This window comes from Manihot esculenta, chromosome 5 (genome assembly GCF_001659605.2).
Source record: "Manihot esculenta cultivar AM560-2 chromosome 5, M.esculenta_v8, whole genome shotgun sequence".
NCBI lineage: Eukaryota > Viridiplantae > Streptophyta > Magnoliopsida > Malpighiales > Euphorbiaceae > Manihot > Manihot esculenta.
This window is the reverse complement of record NC_035165.2, coordinates 31,690,579-31,713,228: the sequence shown is the minus strand read 5'-3', so window position 1 is coordinate 31,713,228 and position 22,650 is coordinate 31,690,579. Positions and strand designations below refer to the sequence as shown.

The 22,650-nt window shown below is 36.2% G+C and overlaps 1 protein-coding gene across 1 annotated transcript; it reads right to left on the bottom strand.

Annotated features, from left to right (window-relative positions):
- Positions 1-821: 821 nt before the first annotated feature.
- LOC110615521 (15-cis-phytoene desaturase, chloroplastic/chromoplastic) lies at positions 822-14,859 on the bottom strand. The gene is made up of 15 exons (XM_021757403.2): positions 14,631-14,859; positions 14,079-14,374; positions 13,850-13,982; positions 13,125-13,213; positions 12,468-12,525; positions 11,507-11,662; positions 7,659-7,807; positions 6,882-7,001; positions 4,541-4,754; positions 4,343-4,445; positions 3,891-3,938; positions 3,612-3,657; positions 2,103-2,290; positions 1,649-1,811; positions 822-1,304 (listed from the first exon to the last, which is right to left on the bottom strand). The coding sequence occupies exons 2-15, from the start codon at positions 14,292-14,294 to the stop codon at positions 1,245-1,247; spliced, it is 1,743 nt and encodes a 580-aa protein (XP_021613095.1). The 5' UTR covers positions 14,295-14,374; positions 14,631-14,859; the 3' UTR covers positions 822-1,244.
- Between the last annotated feature and the right edge of the window lie 7,791 nt (positions 14,860-22,650).

The following is a 22,650-nucleotide window of genomic DNA, read 5'->3' as shown; positions in this document are numbered from 1 at the left end:
ATATAAATAAAATAACTCGTAAACGTATAAAACTTTAAATATTTTAGTGATTTGATATCTATAAATTTTAATTAAATCATGATTTTTTTTATAATATTAATTTTAATTTCTTTAATAACTTCTATGATATTAATTTGAAGTTATTAATTTTAATTTCTTTAATAAGACGATCTGTTTATAAATTTGAAAATAAATTAAACTCATAACTAACGGTTATTTACTAAACAAGTTTAAAAACAATTAATATCATATTTTCACTCGTTTAGAAATCTCGTTGAATTTCTACCAAAATAACGATCAAACCAATTAATTACCAACAATACATATAGTTGGTAATTACTGACTGAACAGTACTAACCACCATTTTGTTAGTGAATTAGTAGCTAAATGATTTTCATCCATCGATCTCCCAACAATATTACCGATCAACATTTAAAAATTTATTGACGAAAGTTCTATTCGGTAGAATTACTGATGAATTATTTGATCAATAATATTTACCTCCAATCAAAATACCTTGTAGTGATATAAAGATATCAAACTTAAATCTGTGATACATGAGATAGGTGATCTCAAACTGTTACAAATTACATTTTGATGGTGCTATTTTTCGTCTTATGAAACCAAGCAGTCGGTGTTGGGGTTAGAAATTGAGGGTAATTTCATGGCTGGTTTATATATGTTTGCTTTAGACATTGAGCCATCAAACATATATTTATAGCTTGCAGTAGCAAAGAGCTTGTTGCCACATCTGATCTAATGGAGAAAAAGATGAAATCACACCCATTTGCAGCTTTTGTACATATATTAACAAGAGGAAATAGAGAATAAATAAATTAAAGCCATTCAATATTCAATAAACAGCACTACGACAAGCAAAACTTGTATACGATTACCTGACTACATCCTCAAAGCTAAAACTTTAACAGTTTCCTTTCTCCCAACTCCATTAAACAACAGCTTTCATTATGGCTACATTTCACTATTTTCTTCCGAAAATAGAACATCTATTAGTTGGAGCTTTTATGCCCTTTGTGTTTTTAGCTCTTACTTGTGCTTCCAGGGATCTCAGATTGCCAATCCCATTCACTTGATAGCAAAAATCCCAAATAGATTGACATTTTATGTGCTTTACAAACTGTATCATATATATGAACAACTTGTGGAATATTGTTATGACTAGCAATCCCTAATTCACCTTTAGATTATTCAAACATTTAATAAGTAGCAAAGGTTTTCCTTTGTTAACTAATAGTTGCCTCGGCCAACTTCCTTTGCTCCCGTGCAACAAGCAACTCATAATCCTGCATATGTGAGTACAGAACATGTAAATGATTTTTTTCATCTCTTTTATTTATTATTGATACATTAAGCACACCATTCCTATTCTTTTCCTTTTCATTATAAGGAATATAAGTCATCAATAACCACATATTTTCAAAAGTGTGGAGAGTGAAGGGTCTTAGTTTAAGTCTCCATCTATCACTTTAGTAAGTCTTATGAGAGTCACCCCTGTAGTGTGTAATCCACACCCATTAGGCCTTGTAATGAACCCCCAAAAGTTTTGTTTTGTCCTTTTTATTGTCTGTGTCTGCATGTGCATGTGCAATTTTTCACCTTGGCTAAACCAAGTTTAAGCATCAAGTACCTGTACTATTGACTGCGTACAAAGCTTCCCAGATAGGACAGCGCCCTCCATTGAAGCCAAATATTTTTGCTTTGTGTAGTCCCCAGCTAAATAGAAGCCCTCTATAGGAGATCTCTGTAAGGGACGGCAAGGTTCACAATTTGGAACCGTCTTGTAAACAGATCTGAGAAAATCACCAGGTAACCAGAAGGGAAATGACTAACGAGATTAGTGATCAATATCTTTCAATGGTTGAATTTTTCCATATGAAGATACAAGGAGAGAAAAAATAAGTGCAATATAATGTTAGCAGAAGCATATGAAGTGCTATGTAGTAAACACAAAACAAATATTGATAGAGCTGTATTAGCAAGAAATTCAATTGAATGGCTTTACTCTCCTAGGAATGAATCTAAGCAATGCTAGTGACTACTTAACCAGGATAATTTCTACATGGATGGCCTCAAAGTCTAACCTTGGAGTTTTAACAACATGATATTTCACAATCTTTGCTTTGCTCTGATCAGCAGATATTTCATCAGGAAAGAGTTTCGAAAGTTCCCTCATTGTAGCATCAATGATTTCCGAGTCACTGCAAGAGATCCATTCTTCTGCAGGTGCAAAAACCAACTCCAGCATGGATTGATTTGGATTATAATATTCCTGCCTCAACAATGAATGGTGAATATACAGAAATAAAATTTAATGACGTGGGAACAAATTAGTGCAGTTGATGATTGTAGAGGGACATGTATGTCAATCAACCATAACTCCACAAGTAAACTTGTATGTTCATCAACCACAATAAGCAAACAAAGGTTCCATATATAGTAACTGTTGGAACGTAGGATGGGCTAAATTCCCACATTGGCCATGGATGACTATAGAGTGACAAACCATTCTATTCTTATTAAATGCTTAATAGAGGCCACTCACAGACAAGGTAAAGAGAGCCACAATTAAATTCTACTTGCAACTCATTTGATTACCAAATCACAAAAAATGTAGTATAATTAACATTATGCTTATCCAAGGGTGCAAAATCATCAACTACCCTCAATCCATATCTAAGTTTTATGCCCAGAGAATTTTTTTTCCCTTTCTCCCTAGTTAATACCAAAACCAATGGATGAGATCACCAAAAGCAGGGTCCTTTTGGAATGTAATTCTTGGCACCCCCTTTTAGTGCCTCCAAAAAAAACTGCAAGAATTCACTTGATCCCAAAACAAACTTTCCAAAGTCCTCAATGAAGAAAAAAAATCCCCCAAGCAAATCCTCCCCTCCCCCCAACTTATTTCCTTGATAAATGAAATTTTATGATTTTATATATTTCTTCCTTCTCTCTCTCTCTCTCTCTCCCTCCATCCCTTTTTCTTCTTCCATAACTCTCCTTCTCTCACCCTCTCAATTCCAAAATCCCCATCTCTCCTTTTCTCTCTCCACCTTAATGAGCCAGCAAGACTAGCACCAACCTCGGCAGCTTTTATGAAAATACTTCAACTAACTCTGCCAAACAGCGCCATACCAGATCCTTAGAGACTACTGTGGGTTATTATAGGCTCAAAATGCTAGTCCAGTCATCACCCTACAACTTAAAGATGTTGATGGAAATGGGTCATTTTCGGAAAGGAGAAAAGCCATTCCAGAATTCCTATCTTGAATGGGTCATAAGTGCATATATGCCTGTGATTGCATATGCACGAGGCAGATATATATATATATTTGTAGAACGTTTGGGTTAAAATTGACTACTTATGCTAAGGTTGAATTACTTTGACCATTAGGCCAAAAAGAAATGACCATTGTGTGTGATTAACTTGGCAAGTAGACTTTGAAAATCATATTCCATTGCAAATTAGAAGTTAAAAAAAAAAAAAAAAAAAAAGAGAGAAGAAGTAAATATTTGTCATTAAAAGGAAAAACATAAATCAACATATATGCCAGCGTACATATGTGTGTATAAATCATTAACTCCAGTTTTACCTTACATGTTACAGACATGTCAGCATAAACGCTAAGAAGGGGACTTCTGCATGCCAAAAGAATAGAGATTCAATTAGTATAGTTTACTGCATGCTGGCAAGGCTTCTTTTTAAAATTCAACAAGTACTAAATTACTTTGAGAAAGTCCCTCAATGAATTAATAAACTTTCACCAGACCCTCGAAAAAAATAATAGATTGGAAGAAAGTAAGTCATTTGATGGGCATGAGAAATATTCTCTATGCTTTGTACAACTGAAATAAAAACACAGGAGCAGGACCTGCTGAAAAGTAGGTGGTCATATGTATTTTTTAGTTTCCTGTCGAACCTGCAATGAAAGAACTTTTTCATCAGCAAACATGCCTAATTGCTAACATTTAAAACTCTAAATAAGATGATATACAAGCATTATAGAGATCTAGATGTCAGTCTGACCCAAAATTAATTGTATACCATGATATGAGTTGGAATAAAAGGGCAATAAAAAATTATTGATAAAATACCAGAAATGTGGTTAGCAAGCATGTTCCCATTTTGCATTAACTAAATGCATTACAGAACCATTCTAATTAATGTAGTTAATTTTCCACCAAATCAAATTATTCCCTTCCACACCCCCAAATTCCCAGCTATAAATTCAACAATGAAAATTTATCAATATAATATGATTGACACAGAGGACAGCACATTTCCATTCATTGCTTATTAATGGCAAAAGTCTTTGTCACTAACCATATGTGAACATTAATAACAGGAACACCAACTAATTTCTCCAATTTCTTGAAGTAAGGAATCTCTTTCCAGTCGTCAGGCAAAAGAAGCTTCAGGATGTCAACTGATGGGAAAATATACAGTTATAATATTAGAGAAATTCAATAATAAAAAAGAAAATTAGAAGTTACGAACGTGAGAGAAATACTCAAGTTAGACCTGGAGTAGCAAACACATAAACATCTCCTTCAATCGTCTCCCCGCTATTTAGTAAAAATCTTTTCACTGTTCCATCATTATTTAACTCAATTTTCTTTATTCGTGAATTTAGCCGGACTTCACCACCCAATGACTGAATATGATCAACAATTGGCATGCAAAGCCTCTCTGGGGGATTTCCATCTAAGAAAGCCATCTTTGAACCATGTTTCTCCTGTTGTCATATTACCATTAATCATAGCAAACACATTATTACCATATACAAACAGTGAGGCAACTTTCCTATTCTTAAAAACAGAAAAGATCATCAAGCCCATTATTATTTATATTATTCTTTTTGTCTTTTCTGTCATAGTCCAATGTTTAACGTTTGACAATGACTCATCGATCTATATTACTGTCTAGACTTCTCCATAACAGCTAATAGATATTCACAATCTTTGATTAATGGGATCACTAAAATATGAAAAAAAGGATCTAAAATTTAGACAATGCCGAAATTATATATGCAATAAGATATTATAGTAGTATACTAAAGGATTTATTTTCATTATTTTTATCATAGCATTAGTGATATTATATAATGTAATCTATATAATCATATATATTAAAATTAAAATTGCAAAATCAATTTTAGATTTGGAAAAATCACACAATCATTCAATTTTCAATTCAAAATAATTATATTTATTACAATTTATTTTATCAAAAAATGCTCTCCACTTAAATTATTTCAAGTTTCCGTTAATTATGAAATTAAATAATTAAAATAATTAATTTTATTTTTTATTTGAGTTGAAAACTTTTTTTATCAATAAATTATTCCTTTAATTCAATTTTATTTGTATATATGTATATTATTTTTCTCCTTTTTGCTTTATAAGAAAGCTCCCTTTTTTATTAGTATTTTCTTTAAAGCTTAAATTTATCATTATATAGTTGAAATTTATATTTCACAATAATAACAAAATTAGTGTGATTCACATTAAAATAGTATAGTTGGATTTTTTTTTTTCCAAAAATTTATGTAAATAAAATAATCATCTAATGCAACTTATTAATTTGAAATAGTATTTAACCAAAATTTTACTATAAATCATAAAAAATTTATGATGAAATTATTTAATCCTCCTAACTTCTTACATTTTACTGTTAATTATAAACTAGATAATGCTATTTAAAATATTATTATAGGTTAAATGCATAAAATATTTATATATTTAAGATGTAATGGAAAATTAATTCAAATGATATTTTAGTAAAATACAATACTAAAATATCTAGGCAGTTACCCCATAGCGGATCTAAAAGAAAAATTTCAGGGGCAATATATAAAGATTTTTTTTGAACAAGATTTTCTTAATAAAAAGAGTTAAATAACCTCTCATTTGCAAAAATACATCTACTATTAAAAAAGATGTTCAATCACTACATTTATAATAAGAGGTTGATTTAGTCACATATATAGAAGAATAATTTTTTTTTTTTTAAAAAAGCAGGGTTAATTGACCCTTTATTTCTCATCGTAGATCAGCCTATGGTTGCTATTACTAGAGCTTCCAGAGTGAAGGAGAAAACATATTTGAAATTCAAGGGGAGAGCAAATTCTTAGGTATATATGCTAAATAAAGTTTAACATGTAAATATTGTTTACATGTCAAATAAGTTAACATTATGATATATTTTATGTGAAAAGCGTTTACATGTCAAACAAGTTAATATTATGATATATTTTATGTGAAAAGTGTGTGTACATTCACTATAGCACCTCACGTCAAAAAGGCTCTAACTTCGCCTCTAGCCTCTCACCTGAGGCCATAAAGTATCCTATTGCTTTAGGATCACCTCTAGCCTCAATAATAATATTATTGATGATAACACAATATTGAATATACATTCACAAATTCAGGTTGTTCCATTCTTTTAAATATCTCAAAAAATGATTATTAATTTTTTTTCTCAATCTCTTGCATATTTTTTCCTCAAAAAATGATTATTAATAACTCAAAAAATGATTTTTAATTTTATTTTTTTTCTCAATCTAAACTAAAATTTGGATAAAATGATCCAATTTTGAATTTTTTATCCAAATACAACCTTTATTGAATGAGCATGATTATTCATGTGTTAAACCATTAAAATTACGTGCAACACATAGGAAAAAAGCTAGTTTATATAATATGCAAGACACTGCACCCACTGATAATGTATTTGAAATTAATAACAAAAAAAAACAATCCAAATATTATAAAAAGGAAAACAAAACCTTTTGCACCGATCTTCAATACATGAAATATTTTATATGTCAAGGGGCATGAATAGATAAGAATGATTAGCGTACCTGAAGAAATCGGTTCAATGCTATCAAAATACACTGCATCGAAAGTTCATCTGGATTAATAAAGTTAAGTGCCTTTGACATGGCAATAAACACCTCTTTAGTTACTCGATCAGGAACTCCCTAACAAATAGAAGGTGAAAAAAGAAGCATAATTTTTGAATCATTTGAACAATTCAAGCTACATCACAGTACATCACAAAAAATCAATAATGCTGACTTGATCAAGTAACCGATCAGCTAATAATTTTCATTTTGGTGAATATTGTCTAGTTTCTTAATCTCACTATATCAATATATATTTTTAAAGGGGGGAGGATGAACCCTACTGCAACTCCTACATAATCAGAGAGTGCAAGCCTCTTCTGCCAATGCTAGTAATTTCTTTTCTGTATTCTATTTAGATAAAGTTCTCAAAAAAGCTATGAATAACTTGTAAAATAAAGAACACATATTGGAGCATGCAATAACTGTAGTCTAGTGCACAAGGCTTATGGCTATACTATTTATGCAGTATCTACCAATTTCAAAGCAAATAGAGAGTAGCACAGCATGTTGCAATCATCAGTCTTCAACCACCTAGTGACTCTCATAATGATAATCCTGTTTCTGTCATTGTACGCACGAGTCCTCTGAGTGGTCAATCTTAAAACTTGGTATCTCAGCTAAGTTTCATATGTGGATCTCTGGTACAGCCAAGTTTATTAGTTTTAAGCTAGATAGCTATGTGCACTGACAGTTTTCTTATCATTCTTATTGAATTGGGCTGCCTAAGTATACCTGCTTTCTCATCCAATCTTGAACTGTCAAACCATCCTGAGCCTCCACATAAGCCTGTCCACCAAGCATTGCTGGCAGGAGTCCAATTGCAAATTTCACTTTCTCAGGCCAGGTCAGCATCTCATTGTTTTTTAAAATTGCCCATATCCCTGTCAATCAAGTTCGCAATACACAATAATCTGAATCAAAGCAGGTGTGTAAAGAAATATAACATAAATGAGGAAAGCACAAAAAAGATGTAGCTCACATACATCATGTGCAAGGAATAAGATTCACTGACCACTGAAATTTTATTCAAAGAGTATAAAAAGTTAAAAGAACAGAGGCATTTTAAGAAAAAAAAAAAGGACCAAAAGCAAAACAGAATCGGTCACATAATATGTAGAGTGATACATCTAGAAGGCAATTGCTTTAAGCAAATATAATTATGTACATTGATATAAGAAAAGGCTTACAGCTAATACAACAGATTAATATGGTATTGTTACAAATAATTGGATGAGCTGGGATGGGTTGACTGAGATGAGATTAGCTGATTACAATAGGCAGGAATAGGTAGGCAGTTATTCTATTAGAAGTAGGGGTTAGCATAAGCAGGAGTGAAGTACTTGTAACGGGGCATATCCCAAAATTAATAGACAATTCAGATTCTTTCTCTCTTCCTCATTCCTTCTCCCCCTATTTTCACCTTCTACTCATATCTGCAACCAGGAACATGGCCACATAACAGTTACTATCAGAGACTGGTTCCAAGAGGGCATAGATTGAAATCAAGTTAATGTTTTCAAATACCAAAGTTCTTCCCTCTTCTTCTTCCTTTCCCTATTCTTCCCTCTTACCCTGAAATTTATTCTCTTTCTTCCCTCCATTTCTTCTTCCTTCTCTCCCTTTATTTTTCTTCTTGGCAGACCTTGTTTCTTGTTTTCCATTTCGCGAATTCTTAATCAAATTTCCTTCTTTTGTTGATTCCTGGCTCTTTTTCCTATTTTTCTTCTTTAATTTTCACTTCCTACATCTCAAGAATTTGTTTGTTGAAATTCCTGAAATTTTGCTCTTCCTCCACTTTTTCCTTCTCAAATTCCAGCTATATCTGCAATAACAAGGATATTTTCTTTCCCTCCTTCTTTCTCTTTCTCTTAAGGAGCCATCTTCTTTCTTTTCCCTCTCTCAATTTCTTCTTAATCCTTTCTTTCCCAATTTCTTCTCTGCTGAAACCTTTTTGAAGTTCAGGTTTCTTCCTCATTTTCTTGGAAAAGAAAATACAATTAGTCCATGAAACAACAATACTGGCAATGAAAGATCCTGTTGAGGCTGCTGGAAGGTCTCTAAAGAATGCAAAAAAAAAACACATCAGAATTGGGAAAATCAGAGAAACCTGATGTCAAATCTGATGAACCTTATGGAAATTCGGACAAGCCAAATGAAGACCAAGACACCTCAAGTGAGGTTTTCCATAAGACTTACTATTAATACGAAGCAGGAGATTCTTGCCCTTGCTGACAAGTTTATTTTTATAGGAATGAAGATTTGCCTCATCAGAGTTTTGAGAATGATGCTTGGTGCAAAATGATGAGAATAATCTCGGTTCTGAGAATGGTAACGTTTCTGAGGCTTTCCTTGTAAATCTAACTTCTCTAGTGGTGCTTGTGCACATTTCAGAAGCTGGTCATGTAAATCAAGAAACCTGGTTTTAACATGACCATGATCTTGCAATTTTTATGAGCAACACTTCAAGGTTGATGAAGAAGAAGCTCATGATTTACCAAACATGACATTAACTGGAAGTATTTTGATTTGATAGATATATTGGACAGCTAACCCATCTTGAGACAAAATCATGTGAAGAAGTTCTTTTCAAGGAAAGAGATTAAGTTTTGTTCAGCGAATGGAAATGATACTGAAGGAGAAAATTTGGAAGTTTACAAATGAAATAGAGATCATGCAGGCATATAATACCTAAAGAGAATGAATTTAAAATGTGGGGGAGGCAAAAGAAGAAAACTGTATTTTGTCAATGAAGGATTTCTGGACTGAAATGTGGGGGAAATGCCAACAAATATGACAATAACGCATTTATCCTTTTCTATTTTCAGTAAACAAAGCAAAAGGATACAGATTGAGTAGGCATATTACAGTCAGTTCCTCTATTCACTCTCAAGCACAATAATGGTTTCAAGGGGTGAGGAATGTTATGAATAAGGGATGAGCTGGGATGGGTTGACTGAGATGTGATGAGATGAGATGAGCTGATTATAATAGACAGGAATAGATAAGGAATTAATTCTGTTACAAGTATTGGTTAGAAAAGTAGGACAAAGTACTTGCAGTAAGGCATATTCCAGAACTAATAAACAGTGTGGATTCTTTCTCTCTTCTTCTTTCCTTTACCCTCTATTTTCTCCCCAACTTCTACTCTTATCTGAAATTCAAAAGATGGCTACATAACATATTAATAGTAAATCCAGGGTAACTGAGCAATTGTTGTCATGATTTTACAGAAAAGACAAGTCTTAATGACAAAAAAATGAAAAGATTATGACCTTTAAGACTTTCTTAATTTTATCGGGAACTTCACAACATAACAATTCAGGGTCAAACTTTAACATTTATAACAATTTTATCATTGACAAAGGAATAATTGGAATTATTTGCTAGAGTGAAAGGCATCCACATGGCTTTTTCCTATTCAATATTTCAACGTGATCTATAACTCAACATTTAGCACACAATTTAGATGATTTTATGTGAATTTTTTTATGCTGAATCAGTAAGTTCTAAAACTCCTAACAGAATTGAAAAGGTATTAGAGTTCAAGAATTTCTTGTTAGTGGCCCCTAACTAGCACAGAATGGAACAGGACACATGATAGATATAATATGGGACATGACATTTTCAGAACTTGCAGCTTATAGACATAATTAATTCAAAATAATTATATGAAAAACTTTAATTTCAATACCCACTACTAAAATTTAAAAAAAAAAAAACATAGCATAAGCAAATAAAAAAAATAAATATGAATTCTAATAATATTTTTCAACAGCTAATGCATTAAATAAATAATCATCCATGAGTTAAAACATAAAGAAGAATTCACCATTATTATCATTGTCACTACTAATATCATTAGTACAGAATGTACGCTTCAAAAGTTTGAGTAATTACCAAATGAAAGACGAGAAATTTTATTAAAAGTTATAACTGCAATGGACAAATTTATTTTTACACGTCTTTGAACTATGTAAATTTTATGTAAACATGAGAAATTAAAGTAACAGAAGTAGTTTTATAGGCTTTTTCTTTCTTGTTGGGTTGGCCCGGGGCCTAGGGGGAAGGGGACAGGGGGAAACAATTGCGTGTATATATATATATATATATATTATTAAGGGCTTGACCCCATTCTGACGCATCCCTGTATAAGGATGTACAAGTATGTGCATATGCTATATTAAGTGTGCTGCCAAATAATGGCAGTGTACTTGTAGGTATTGAAATCAAGAAAATATTGTATTCGTGTTACCTTGAAAAAACTCCTAGCCCAAAAAAAAAATGTATTTTGCAAATAAGTTGCAACTAAATGATGATTGTTATATGCTTAATCATATTTTAAGGTTAGGTACCATTTTATGCCGAACTGTCTTTCTAACATTTTTCAAGAGTTATTACCTTACTATTTTCTAGGAGCAGGACCAAATCTCAGGCAGATATAAGTTGCTTATCGTTTAATAGTGCAGTAAGACAAAATCAAATTGAACTACCATTTATGCCAGAATGTTATTTTTTTTTCAATGGTAATTATCTTACTTTTCTTTAGGAGTAAAATCAAATTTCAAACATAAGTTGCTTACCATTTATCGGTGCAGGAAGAACTTCAGCAAAATCAAATCGACTGAACTCTCCTGGCTTATTTGGCATCGCAAATATCATAGAATGTTCCTTCCACTGCAATCTGTCGTTTATACCAAGCTCTCCAAACAGGTTCTGAATATTGGGGTATGCTCCAACTTACAAGCCAAAGAAGAAAGTTTCAATAAGAGTGCAACAATATACAAAAGGTTAAGTGGCTGTAACCAATAAAGGAAAAAAAAAAGAAGTATAACATCAAATTAGCAATATTGAATAAAATAATCATCAAAATATTGTCAAACTTTTCAAAAGTTCCAGCCTGTCCATATCCCATATTAAAAAGGGGGGAAATACAAAAATATACCATGTGGTTTCGTCGATTTTTCACTTCAAGATCTATGATTCAATTGCGTCAAAATAGTAACTCGTGTTACCATTAGCAATCATATTAACAGGTACTACTTTGATACAAATTAAACCAAGAGACTTTGAAGTGAAAATAAAAAAAAAATCACAGGATATTTTTGTACTTTTCCCTTTTAATTAATAATTATTTGGCTTGCCACGCTAGAATTTCCCAAAAGTATCTGGAAATTGTCGTTGTTTGTTAAGGGCGTGAATTTCCTGAAAGTATCTAGAAATTGTCATTGTTTGTTAAGGGCATGATACTACGAGATATTATTTTGACACAAATTAAACCACAAATGGTCTGTGAATGAAAATGAGTGAAACCACAAAATATTTGTTTGTATTTTTCCCTTATTTTATTTAAGGTTAATTATGAAACTAAAAAATCATCAGAGAGTTAGAAAAATAAAAGATAAAAAAATAAACAAAAAGAGCAACTAATGAAGACATTTACCAATAAATTAAAATAACCCCTTCATCACAACCAGAGAGAGAGAGAGAGAGAGAGAGAGAGAGAGAGAGAGAGAGAGAGAGAGAGAGAGAGAGAGAACTCACAGAATATATGCAAGCCTGTTTCATACCAGTCCCCATCATCATCTTTCCACGCAGCCACCTATATGAACCAAACAACAATTATTAGATTGAAACACACAAATGAAAGCATAAGACCTTTCCATTTCTTTTTCATTTTTACATAGAATAAAAAAGAGAGTGAAAGAAATAAAGAACTAGAATAGGATGAGAAGAATAGCACAAAGGAAGAGAGACAAGAAACAGAATTAGGAAGAAGAGAACTAAAGTATAGTAGAAATAGGAAAGAGCTAACAAAGATAACAAGAATATAGGAACAAGGGAAGAACACAAAGAATAGCAAAAAGTAGGACTTGAAAACAAGAAAACGATGAATTTTCAATTCATTTGGGATCTTCTCTAGAGCACAGTAGGGGTGTGCTTAAATAGGCACCAAAGACAACCAAGAGACCACATGATTAGAAATCTTAAAAAGGATAACAAAAATGGGATATCAAAATAAAATCTGATGCAGAAAAGTTGCAAATAAAAGCTACATTACCAAAATAATAATTAAATAAAAAGTATCAGTTTTTACTTTTTTTCTTTTCTCCATCACTTTCATTTATTTTTTGTTTATAATGATAATTTTTTGCAGTCAACTTGTTAAGAAGTGGGTAGAAGTAGGACAGCAAACATAACCTTTCCACCCAGGACTTCTCTTGCCTCAAGTAGTACGGGCTTGTGCCCTGCATCTGCCAAATATTTCGCAGTTGATAAACCAGCCAACCCTGCACAATTTGGAATACTTTAGTCCAATGTCAACAAGTTTAAAAAAAAAAGAGGTAAAGTAATTACATGTACATTAATCAGCACAAGCATTAATTCTGATCAATACCAAGCATCAAACTGCTTAAAAGCTCAAACTAATTTATACTCATGTATCTAGTTCACATGCTACCCTGGAGAAGAAGCAACAAAGCAAGAAGTTGAAAATCTTATCAAAGATACCCAGAATCCACAGATGTTGAGATCTATTCATGGCATTCACACTGAATATGCCTAAGAGATAAGAATAAGTTTGCAATTAATTTGTTAAAACCCACGTATGTTCATTGCAAAGGAGTGAGATCCAATTACTTCCAATTGATTAAAAATTACACCAATCAACATATCCCCAAAATCACATTTTAACCCAATTGTAATTCAACAAAAGGAATATACAGCAAGCATCACAAGTACTATGGCATAATTCAACAAGAACATGAATCTGAAAACATTCAAACATTTTTTAGCATAATTCAAGAAAGTAGCAACATAAATTCAATATTTTTCAAAATAAAAAAGTTATTTTATTTAGTGAATCAACAAAAAAGGAAAATACATATATAAGAAGATGGAAAAATTTTGATTAAGAATTTCATCACCTGCCCCAGCAATCACAACTTTCAATGGTTTAGCTGGACGGGGAGAATTGCGGAAGGATGCTGATAAGTATGCAGCTTCCAAGAAATTCACCGTGTTATCAATGTCAGGTCTAGGATAGTCCACACAAACTACCTGCACCATAGTAAATACCTAATTTACCTTAAGAAAACCAAATGAAAGCGCTGCTGAAAGGTCAGCAGAAAAAAAAAAAAAGAAAGAAAAAAAAACCTGCAAAGATCTGCTAGCAGTCCTTGTCTTAGTAGCAATCCCATATGGTATTCTCAAAGCATGGCCCATTGATTCACTACCTCTAAAAGCTAGTGCATTGGTTTGCTTGGAACTGCTAGGATAATCACATCTCAAGGAGGATTGCAATTTTCTACCAGCTAAGGTACCACAATGCCAATTTAAATTCAATGCAGAAACACTCCCGTACAAAGTCATTTCTCCAAAACCAAATTCCCAATTTAGCCTTTTAAATCACAATTTAACAGAAATAATGTATAATTGCAACTCTAAGAACCCTGCAGAAAGCAGAAAAACAAAATCAATAGAACATCAAATCATAACACAAAACTATAAAACAAAAAGAACCTAATACACAAAGAATTTGAGCATACTGTATCTTTCTTGGAAAAAAATGAAAAAGATGAATTAGCACCACAGATATAACAATAATAATGAGAACAACAACAGCAGCTTGAGGAAGATGAAATTACTGGAGTACCAAAAAAGGGAGGCAAGAAATAGAGAATCAAAAATAAGAAAAATTCCACTTACCTTGGAAAAGGGAGAGAAGCTAGTTCAAGCAAGAAAGCAAAGCTGAGGAAGGAGCAACAGAAGGGTGGGGGTGATAATAAATAGTTGGTGGGTTTTTAAGAACTATCAAATTTCGTCCTTTTGTAGATGGAAGTGCCGAAGTGTTTTTGTCTAGTTGGGTGCTGTAGTGGAATTTGGGCGGTGAGAGGCAAATGCAATATCAACGTTCTGATAACCCATTATACACCGGAATTTATAAAATAAATAAATAAATAAATCGATTCAATTTTTTAAAGAAATTAAAATACTAAAATTTATTTGCTATTTTAAATCAAAATTTAAAAAAAATGAAGAATTGAGAAAAAAAAAAAAAAAAAAAAAAAAAAAAAAAAAAAAACTCAGATAGCAATAATGCACCAAACCCAATTTCCACAAAACGCAAATGCAAAAATTACAAATATGGAACTTCAAATTGAAACCATTTCTTTCCCTCGTGCAGAAGTGATCAAAATTCAATTCAAATTTGAAAAATGGATCAAAATTCAATTAATACGTAATTGAATTCCATGAATCGAAATAGAATATTGAGTGAAAAAAGAACGACTGTGTTTATCTCCTTGTCGTCATATACTAAAGCTAGACGAAACAAAAAGGGAAGAATGCAACTATGCATTTGATCATCGTAGAGAAGTGAAGAATATTCCGTAGAGGTAAATGGCGACGGTTTGGACATAACAGTCCAAAAGGATTCCACCTTTGGTTTCTTCGTTGTACTTCACATTTTTAATGGCTGTATTTGTCTGTTCAATTTTAATATTCAATCCCCGAGTTATCCTATTTTTCATTATTTTATTATTTTCTATTAGGTTACTCACCATTAGTAAAATATTTACTAAGCGTTAGTAGAATATTTGATGGTATAAAATAAATAAAATAAAATAAAATAAAAATATAAAAAGTTTTATGAATTTGAAGTCATCTTTGAAAATCATTCTACGTTTCAAAAGAAAAAATCTTTTATTCACAATGAGTTATAGAGAAAAAACAACTATACACAAGCATAAACTTGATTACAAATCAACAATGCCAAAGAAAAATAATTTTCGTGCTCTTTACACCTTGTGCACTTTTCACACCAAAAAACTTAGGGACATCTACTCCTTAAATAGCATATTCAACGGCCCTGGCCTCTCCATAAAAAGGCTAAAAAACCTTCATGTAATACCCGGTTAGACTCTGATATCGGAATTCCTACCGTCCGGTGGAATCTCGGATGTCGGAAACCTCTAGAAGGGCAAAACCATGTTTTCATAAAATGTTTTAATGTGTTTTATGGTTTTAAGCAAGAAAGAAATTAAGTTTTGAATGAAAATAGTCTTGAGAGGAAGGCTCAGGTTCGGCCGCCGAACATGCATGCACTTCGGGAGTGCTTTAGGCCCCCGAAAGCATAAGTGAGGGAAGTCCAGGTTCGGCCGTCGAACCTCATGTTCGGCCGCCGAACATGGCATGCATGCGGAGGCCGAACATGCATGCACTTCGGGAGTGCTTTAGGCCCCCGAAAGCATAAGTGAGGGAAGTCCAGGTTCGGCCGTCGAACCTCATGTTCGGCCGCCGAACATGGCATGCATGCGGAGGCACGTTAGGCCCCCGAAAGTGGCCTGGCCAGCCACCTATAAAAGGGTCTCTTCCTACAAATCTTTTATGATTTTCATGAGATTTCACTTTGTTTTAAAGATTTTGAGCATTAAAGCAAGTTTTGAGACTTGGAAGACTCAGGAGCTCTTTCCCTTGGTTCTCCAAGTTTAGGTCGTCTCTCTCTCGATCTTCAAAAGGTAAGAGCCGATCTTGAGCTTATAGTATGTTTTAAACAAGTTTTAAGTTGATTCATGGGGTAGAAATGCATGTTTAGGTTAGTTGAGCTTTGTTAGGTTTTATGTGATTATATGGACAATGTGTGTTGGATATGCATGTTTGATGTGTTGTAGTTGGGGTTTAGGATAGTTTGAGACCCTTAGGTGTTGATGTATGTGTATATGCATGTTTTGGTTAAGTTGGAAACATGATTGGAAGGTTTGGGAGGAAAGTGTGCAAAGAAGAGCTGAGTTTCTGCCCTTTGGGAGAAACCAGGTTCGGCAGCCGAAAGGATTTTCGGCCGCCGAACCTGTTTGTGAGGCAAGCCTTTCGGCTGCCGAAGCCTGCCCCCGAAAATGGACTTTCGTCTCTGGAGGGACTTTCGGCCGCCGAACCTGCCGCCGAAAGTGCCCTGTTCAGCCTCCCTTTGCATGTTTTCTATGGATGTTTTGAGGTGTTTTAGGGGGGTTTTGGGGAGTATTTTAGAGTCATGATCATAGATGTTTGGTCCTTCATTTGAGTCCACCTGTGTAGGTTCGGACCCGAGGAACCGAGGACCCCAGTAGTGAGGTAGCTGCTTTCGAGTCTTGTCAGAGCTAGCCAGAGGTGAGTAGAATAACTCTCTATGTTTTCAAAGTAAATAATGAACGTTTTAGCATGATTCACACATCATGAATGCCATGAGATATATTAGGGTGTTTGCATTAGAATTCACGAATATGTCGCATTGCACATTATGTTGTTGATGTGGATGAATGTTGAATGATCCATTAGCCCTTATATGGTATGACAGACTATGGAAGTCCGGGTGAGCCTGCACTACGCCCCCGGCATGATTGAAAAAGTATGTTTGTAACGACCCGAAAATCCGGACCGCTACCGGCGCTAGGATCCAGATCGGCATAAGGCCGCCGGGACCCGTAGCAAGCCTACTATGCATCCTGTACAGCTGGTATAATCCCAAACATGATCAAACATATCCATAAAACATTTAAAACTTTACCTTTAACCAGTTTGACCTGTGTATGCACTATGACTGAACTCATAGAACCCCTAGGGTCAGCATACCCTATGTCAAACTCGGTCCATCACATGTAACAACATAAAATAAAACTCATGTACAAAGGGATTAACCAACTCGGGCCAAGCACAATACTATAACTCTGAACATATAACATAAAGTCATATTACAATATAACTCTTTTACATCCTTACATAACTTTACATTACATCATGTCCACTACTATTCTATTACATACACTTGACCATGGACATAACCTGCTGATCTCCCTACTATCTCTGACCCTGCAAACCTGGGGTTAGGGGAGAGGGGTGAGCTAAAAAGCCCAGTGAGCAGAAACCATAAAAGAAAACAGTTCATTTTAAAGTATGCTATCATGGAATGCGTCACATCACAAATATATCACCTCAAGGATGAATCTGTCACCAATAGCTCTCTACATATCAATCTCGTACCATAACAAGTCAACAATGCTTTATGCCAGGGGCGATACGGCCACGCCTGGACTTCACATACTTTATGCCAGGGGCAATACGGCCACGCCTGGGCTTCTCATCTCATATCATATCGTACATGCCATATCATATCAATTCATATCATGTCATAACATACTGAGGGCTAGAGGATCATCCAGTATCCATCCACATCATCATCATCGTATTATGCAATGCATCATATTCGTGAATTCTAATGCAAACAACCTATTACATAACATGGTATTCATGATGCATGAACATGCTTGAACATCCTGAAAACATTTGATTTAAAACATAAGGGTTAGTTCCACTCACCTCTGGCTAGCTCTGGACTAACTCTGAAGCAGCTAACACTGCTAAACACCTCGGTTCCTCGAGTCCGATCCTACACAGGTGGACTCCAGTGAGGTGCCAAACATACTCTAAACAATACATAAACAACTACCCAAAAACCCCCTAAAACATCACTGAAACATGCATAGAAAACACTCATGAAAAGGCTGGACAGGGCACTTTCGGCGGCACCTTCGGCGGCCGAAAGTCCCAGACAGAGACGAAAGTCAGGCAGGTTCGGGGGCACCTTCGGCGGCCGAACCTTCTCTCCAGAGACGAAACTCAGGCACTTTCGGCGGCCGAACATTACCTTCGGCGGCCGAAAGTCTGCTTTCAAGCCAAAACTCAACTTTCGGGGGCAAGGTTAGGCGGCCAATCCCTGCATCCTCAGGCAGGTTCGGCGGCCGAAACCACCTTCGGCGGCCGAACCTGAGTTCATCCAGAACTCAGCCTTTGTGCATTTCAAGCCTCCCAAACCTTCCATACACCCCAAAACAAGCATCCAACTTCTCAAACACATGCATACATCCTTAACCATGCACAAGGGAGCTCAAACAGGTTTAAACTCCCAAAAACAACATCTAAAGCATACATAGATAGTTTATGACCCACATAGGCCAAAACCATCAAAACAAACCAAACCTCACATACTCTCTCCCAATCATGCATACTCTCTCCCATATGCTCAAGGGGCTTGAAAACTGACCTAAACCCCAACACAAACATCACATGAACATACATTATCATACATTAGGCATAAAACCCACATAAACCCTAACATGCATATCTACCCATACTCAACCATCAAAACCTCTTAAAACTCACTTAAAACTTCATGAAACGTAAAGGAAAGCATAGATCCACACTTACCTCTTGAAGATCGAGGGTTTGTGCGAGCTCTAACTTGGAGATGGGAGGAAACTACTCCTTGGGTCTCCAAGCTCCCAAAACTTTGATCTAAGCTTGAAAACTCTTCAAAACAACCATGGAACTCATAAAAATGTGAAGGAGATGAAGAGAAAACATGGAAATGACTAGAGGAGGACGTGAACACACCTGAGCTCGAGAATGGGGAGAAAACTCGCCCATTTTCGGTCTGAGGGGCTTTTATAGGTGGCCAGCCAAACCTCCTTCGGCGGCCTAACGTGCAAGCAAAACACCCCCATGTTCGGCGGCCGAACTTGAGGTTCGGCGGCCGAACCTGGTTTGTTCAAACATAGCTTTCGGAGGCCAAAAGCGCTCCCAAAACCAACTCATGTTCGGCGGCCGAACTTCACTTTCGGCGGCCGAACCTGGCAAAAACCTCCTTAGTCTTTTCTTTTCAAAACTCAAATCTTTTTCATTTAAAACCATGAAATCAGTAAAACTCATTTTAGAAATCACATTTTTACCCCTCTAGAAGACTCTGGCATCATCAAAATTCCATATTCCAACGGGGATTCCGCCGGAAGGTAGGGATTCCGATGCTGGAATCTAGCCGGGTATTACATTCTTCCTCCCTTTAAGAACATTCGTCCTCGAATGTTCAAACAAACAAACAGGCAACTCAAACATAGCATCTAACATACATAAGCAAGCAAGCAACAAGCAAGCAAAACTTAAAAACCTCTCTTCTAAAAGAGAGACACGGTCATTGCTGGAGTATAAACTCTCGGTCTCCCCGGTGAACTTTTCATCTTAAGGTGATTCTAAGGGACTTTCACCATCGGGATTTCCTTGTTTCCACACTTTCTGACTTGTGTGTCGGCGGTCCGTACTAGCTGCTCAACATAGGTGAGATCCTCTACGGTCTCCACCTTTGGTTCCTTTAAGAACCTCACTCGGACTCGACACGAACTCATATATCGTGGAAACATGGAAAAACGAATGGATCTCTTCCATTGAAGTGGGTAAATCTAACTCGTGGGATGCATTCCCAAATCCTTTGCAGGATTTCAAAGGGTCTAATGTATCTTAGAGCTAATTTACCTTTCCGCCCATAGCGAATCACCCTCTCTTTAGGAGACACCTCCAGCAAACCTCGACTTCCTCGAGAACCTCAACACGCTTCCGACGTGCACTCTGACAAAACTCTTCTTCTCTTCTGAAACTCTACATGCCTCTTGCGGATGACTTCATAACTCTTCTGCTGACTCATAGCAGTTCTAATTCTTCTCATCTTCTGACTATGCAGCTCTTACTCCTTTTCTCTGCCTCTGATTCTCCTCTCTTGACTCAAGATGTATTGCAAACTCTTTCGATCTGTAAGGATCTGTCCTCATACCTTATACAGGTACCGCCTCCACATCTTGAGTGCAAGTATTACCATTGCCATCTCTGGATCGTGTGTAAGATGATTCAACTCATGCTTCTTCAGCTACCTAGAAGCATAAGCAATCATTCTACCACTTTACATTAACACACAACCTAGTCCCACACGGGACGCATCACAGGACACTGCGAAACCTCCATCATTGGCGGACAGAGCCACCACTGGTGCTGACATCAACATTTCCTTTGGCTTTTCAAAGCCCTCATCACTCTGAGTAGACCACACACCTTCTGGTTCTTCTTGATCCATCTGGCCATAGGAGCGGCAACTCTAGAAAAGTTCTAGATGAACCTCCATTAGGTAACCTGCCCAACCCAAAAAGCTCTTGATCTTAGTCATTACCATGGGCCTGGGCTAGTCGGCTACAACTTCAACTTTCTCAGGTCTACTTCACTTTCTTTTCCCCGACACACATGACCCAAGAAGGATATGCTCCTCGACCAGAACTCACATTGGAGAACTAGGCATCCAAGCCATGTTCTCTCAGGATCTGCAATCCTGATTTCAGATGATGGGCATACTCTTCTGCATTTCTGGAACTCGCCGAGATACCGTCAATGAAGACAATAACGGAGTGATCCAGAAACCGACTAAAACTCTGCTTATGAGGTCCATGAATGATGTAGGGGCGTTCATTAACCCGAACGACATTCCTAGGAACTCATAGTGCCCATATCTGGTTCTAAACACTGCTCTCTGTACATCTTCTTCCTTGATCTTAACTGATGGTACCTAGACTTCAGATCTATCTTGGAAAGGCAACTAGCTCCTGCTAGCTGGCTTAAAATAGACCGTCGATCCGAGGTAACAAATACTTGTTCTGGGTAGTGACTTTGTTCAACGACTTGTAGTCGATACAAAGTCCTAGGGATCCATCCTTCATCCTCATAACGATACTGGAACACCCCAAGGCGAAGTGCTCAGTCAGATGGGAACCCTTAACTACCAACTTATACCATTGCTCTTACATCTCTTTAAACTTTGTTGATACCATCCTGTGGGGAGGAATAGAGATTGGTCCAATTCCATGCATTACTTCTATTTTGAACTCTATCTCCCTGACAGGTGATAGTCCTGGGAACTCGTCTGGGGAAACATCTAAAACTCTCTAACAATGGGCACTGAGGCGGGCTCCCTGACCTGACGGCTATACTCTCTCTGAAGAGCTAGAACCCCTGACAACTTTTCCGGAACAACCTACGAGCCTATAGGGTTGATACTGAACCTCTAAGTATCCCTATTTCGTCCCCTCTAAGGACTACCTCTGATCCATCCTGACCTCTGAACCTGACTACCTTGTCTCTGCAGACTAGGTAGTACCACTAGTAGAAGAACCAATCCAACCCTAGAATGACGTCAAATAGTCAAATCTAGAACCGCTAGGTCAGCTGGAAGGCATCTACTCACAACCCATACTCTGACTACACCGGCAGACTGACTCTGCCACAGATGGATCACACTTGGGTGCACTGACCCCAAGGGAATACTCTAACCCATAAGCTATCAACTCAACCTCACAAGGGCTCACAAGCAAACAAAGAAAAGAGAAACATCAGGGTTCATGAAACAGACACACCAGAACATACCAGAGTGAGATTACCTGATCCCATCGGGTTCAATGTGTTAGCCTCCTGCTGAGTCATGGCGAAGATCCGCGCTGGAGCTGATGGACCTTCCCCATGGGAACCTGCTGAAGAAGGGGCTGTCCCCCTATCTCCGCCTCTACCACTGCCCTGAAACATGGCTGGAGCTGATGGCTGTGCCATACTGCCTGGAGTTGTCTGATGGGACGGTGTCATAAAAGCTGCCTTAGGGCACTCCCGAGCTATGTGCCCCTCCTGGCCGCATCTGTAACATGCTGTAGTCCCAAACCGACAGACTCCCTTGTGCGGTCTACCGCACCTCGTACACTCTGCAACCTCTGTGCCTGAGCTCGAGCCACCTCCTAATCCCAGACCAGACTTTATCCGATTTCAGAACTTGTTCTTCTTTGATCTTCTGAGACCTCTGTCTCCCTTCTTACTCTTTGTGACAGCCTCGCTTAGAGGG

Coding starts and splice junctions, on each gene's coding strand:
- LOC110615521 (XM_021757403.2), bottom strand. CDS start 14,294: ATGACTTTGTACGGGAGTGTTTCTGCATTGAATTTAAATTGGCATTGT. Junction 12,526..13,124: donor GAGAAGTCCTGGGTGGAAAG/GTTATGTTTGCT, acceptor TGGTTCATATAG/GTGGCTGCGTGGAAAGATGA. Junction 4,755..6,881: donor CATTGAACCGATTTCTTCAG/GTACGCTAATCA, acceptor ATATGACAACAG/GAGAAACATGGTTCAAAGAT.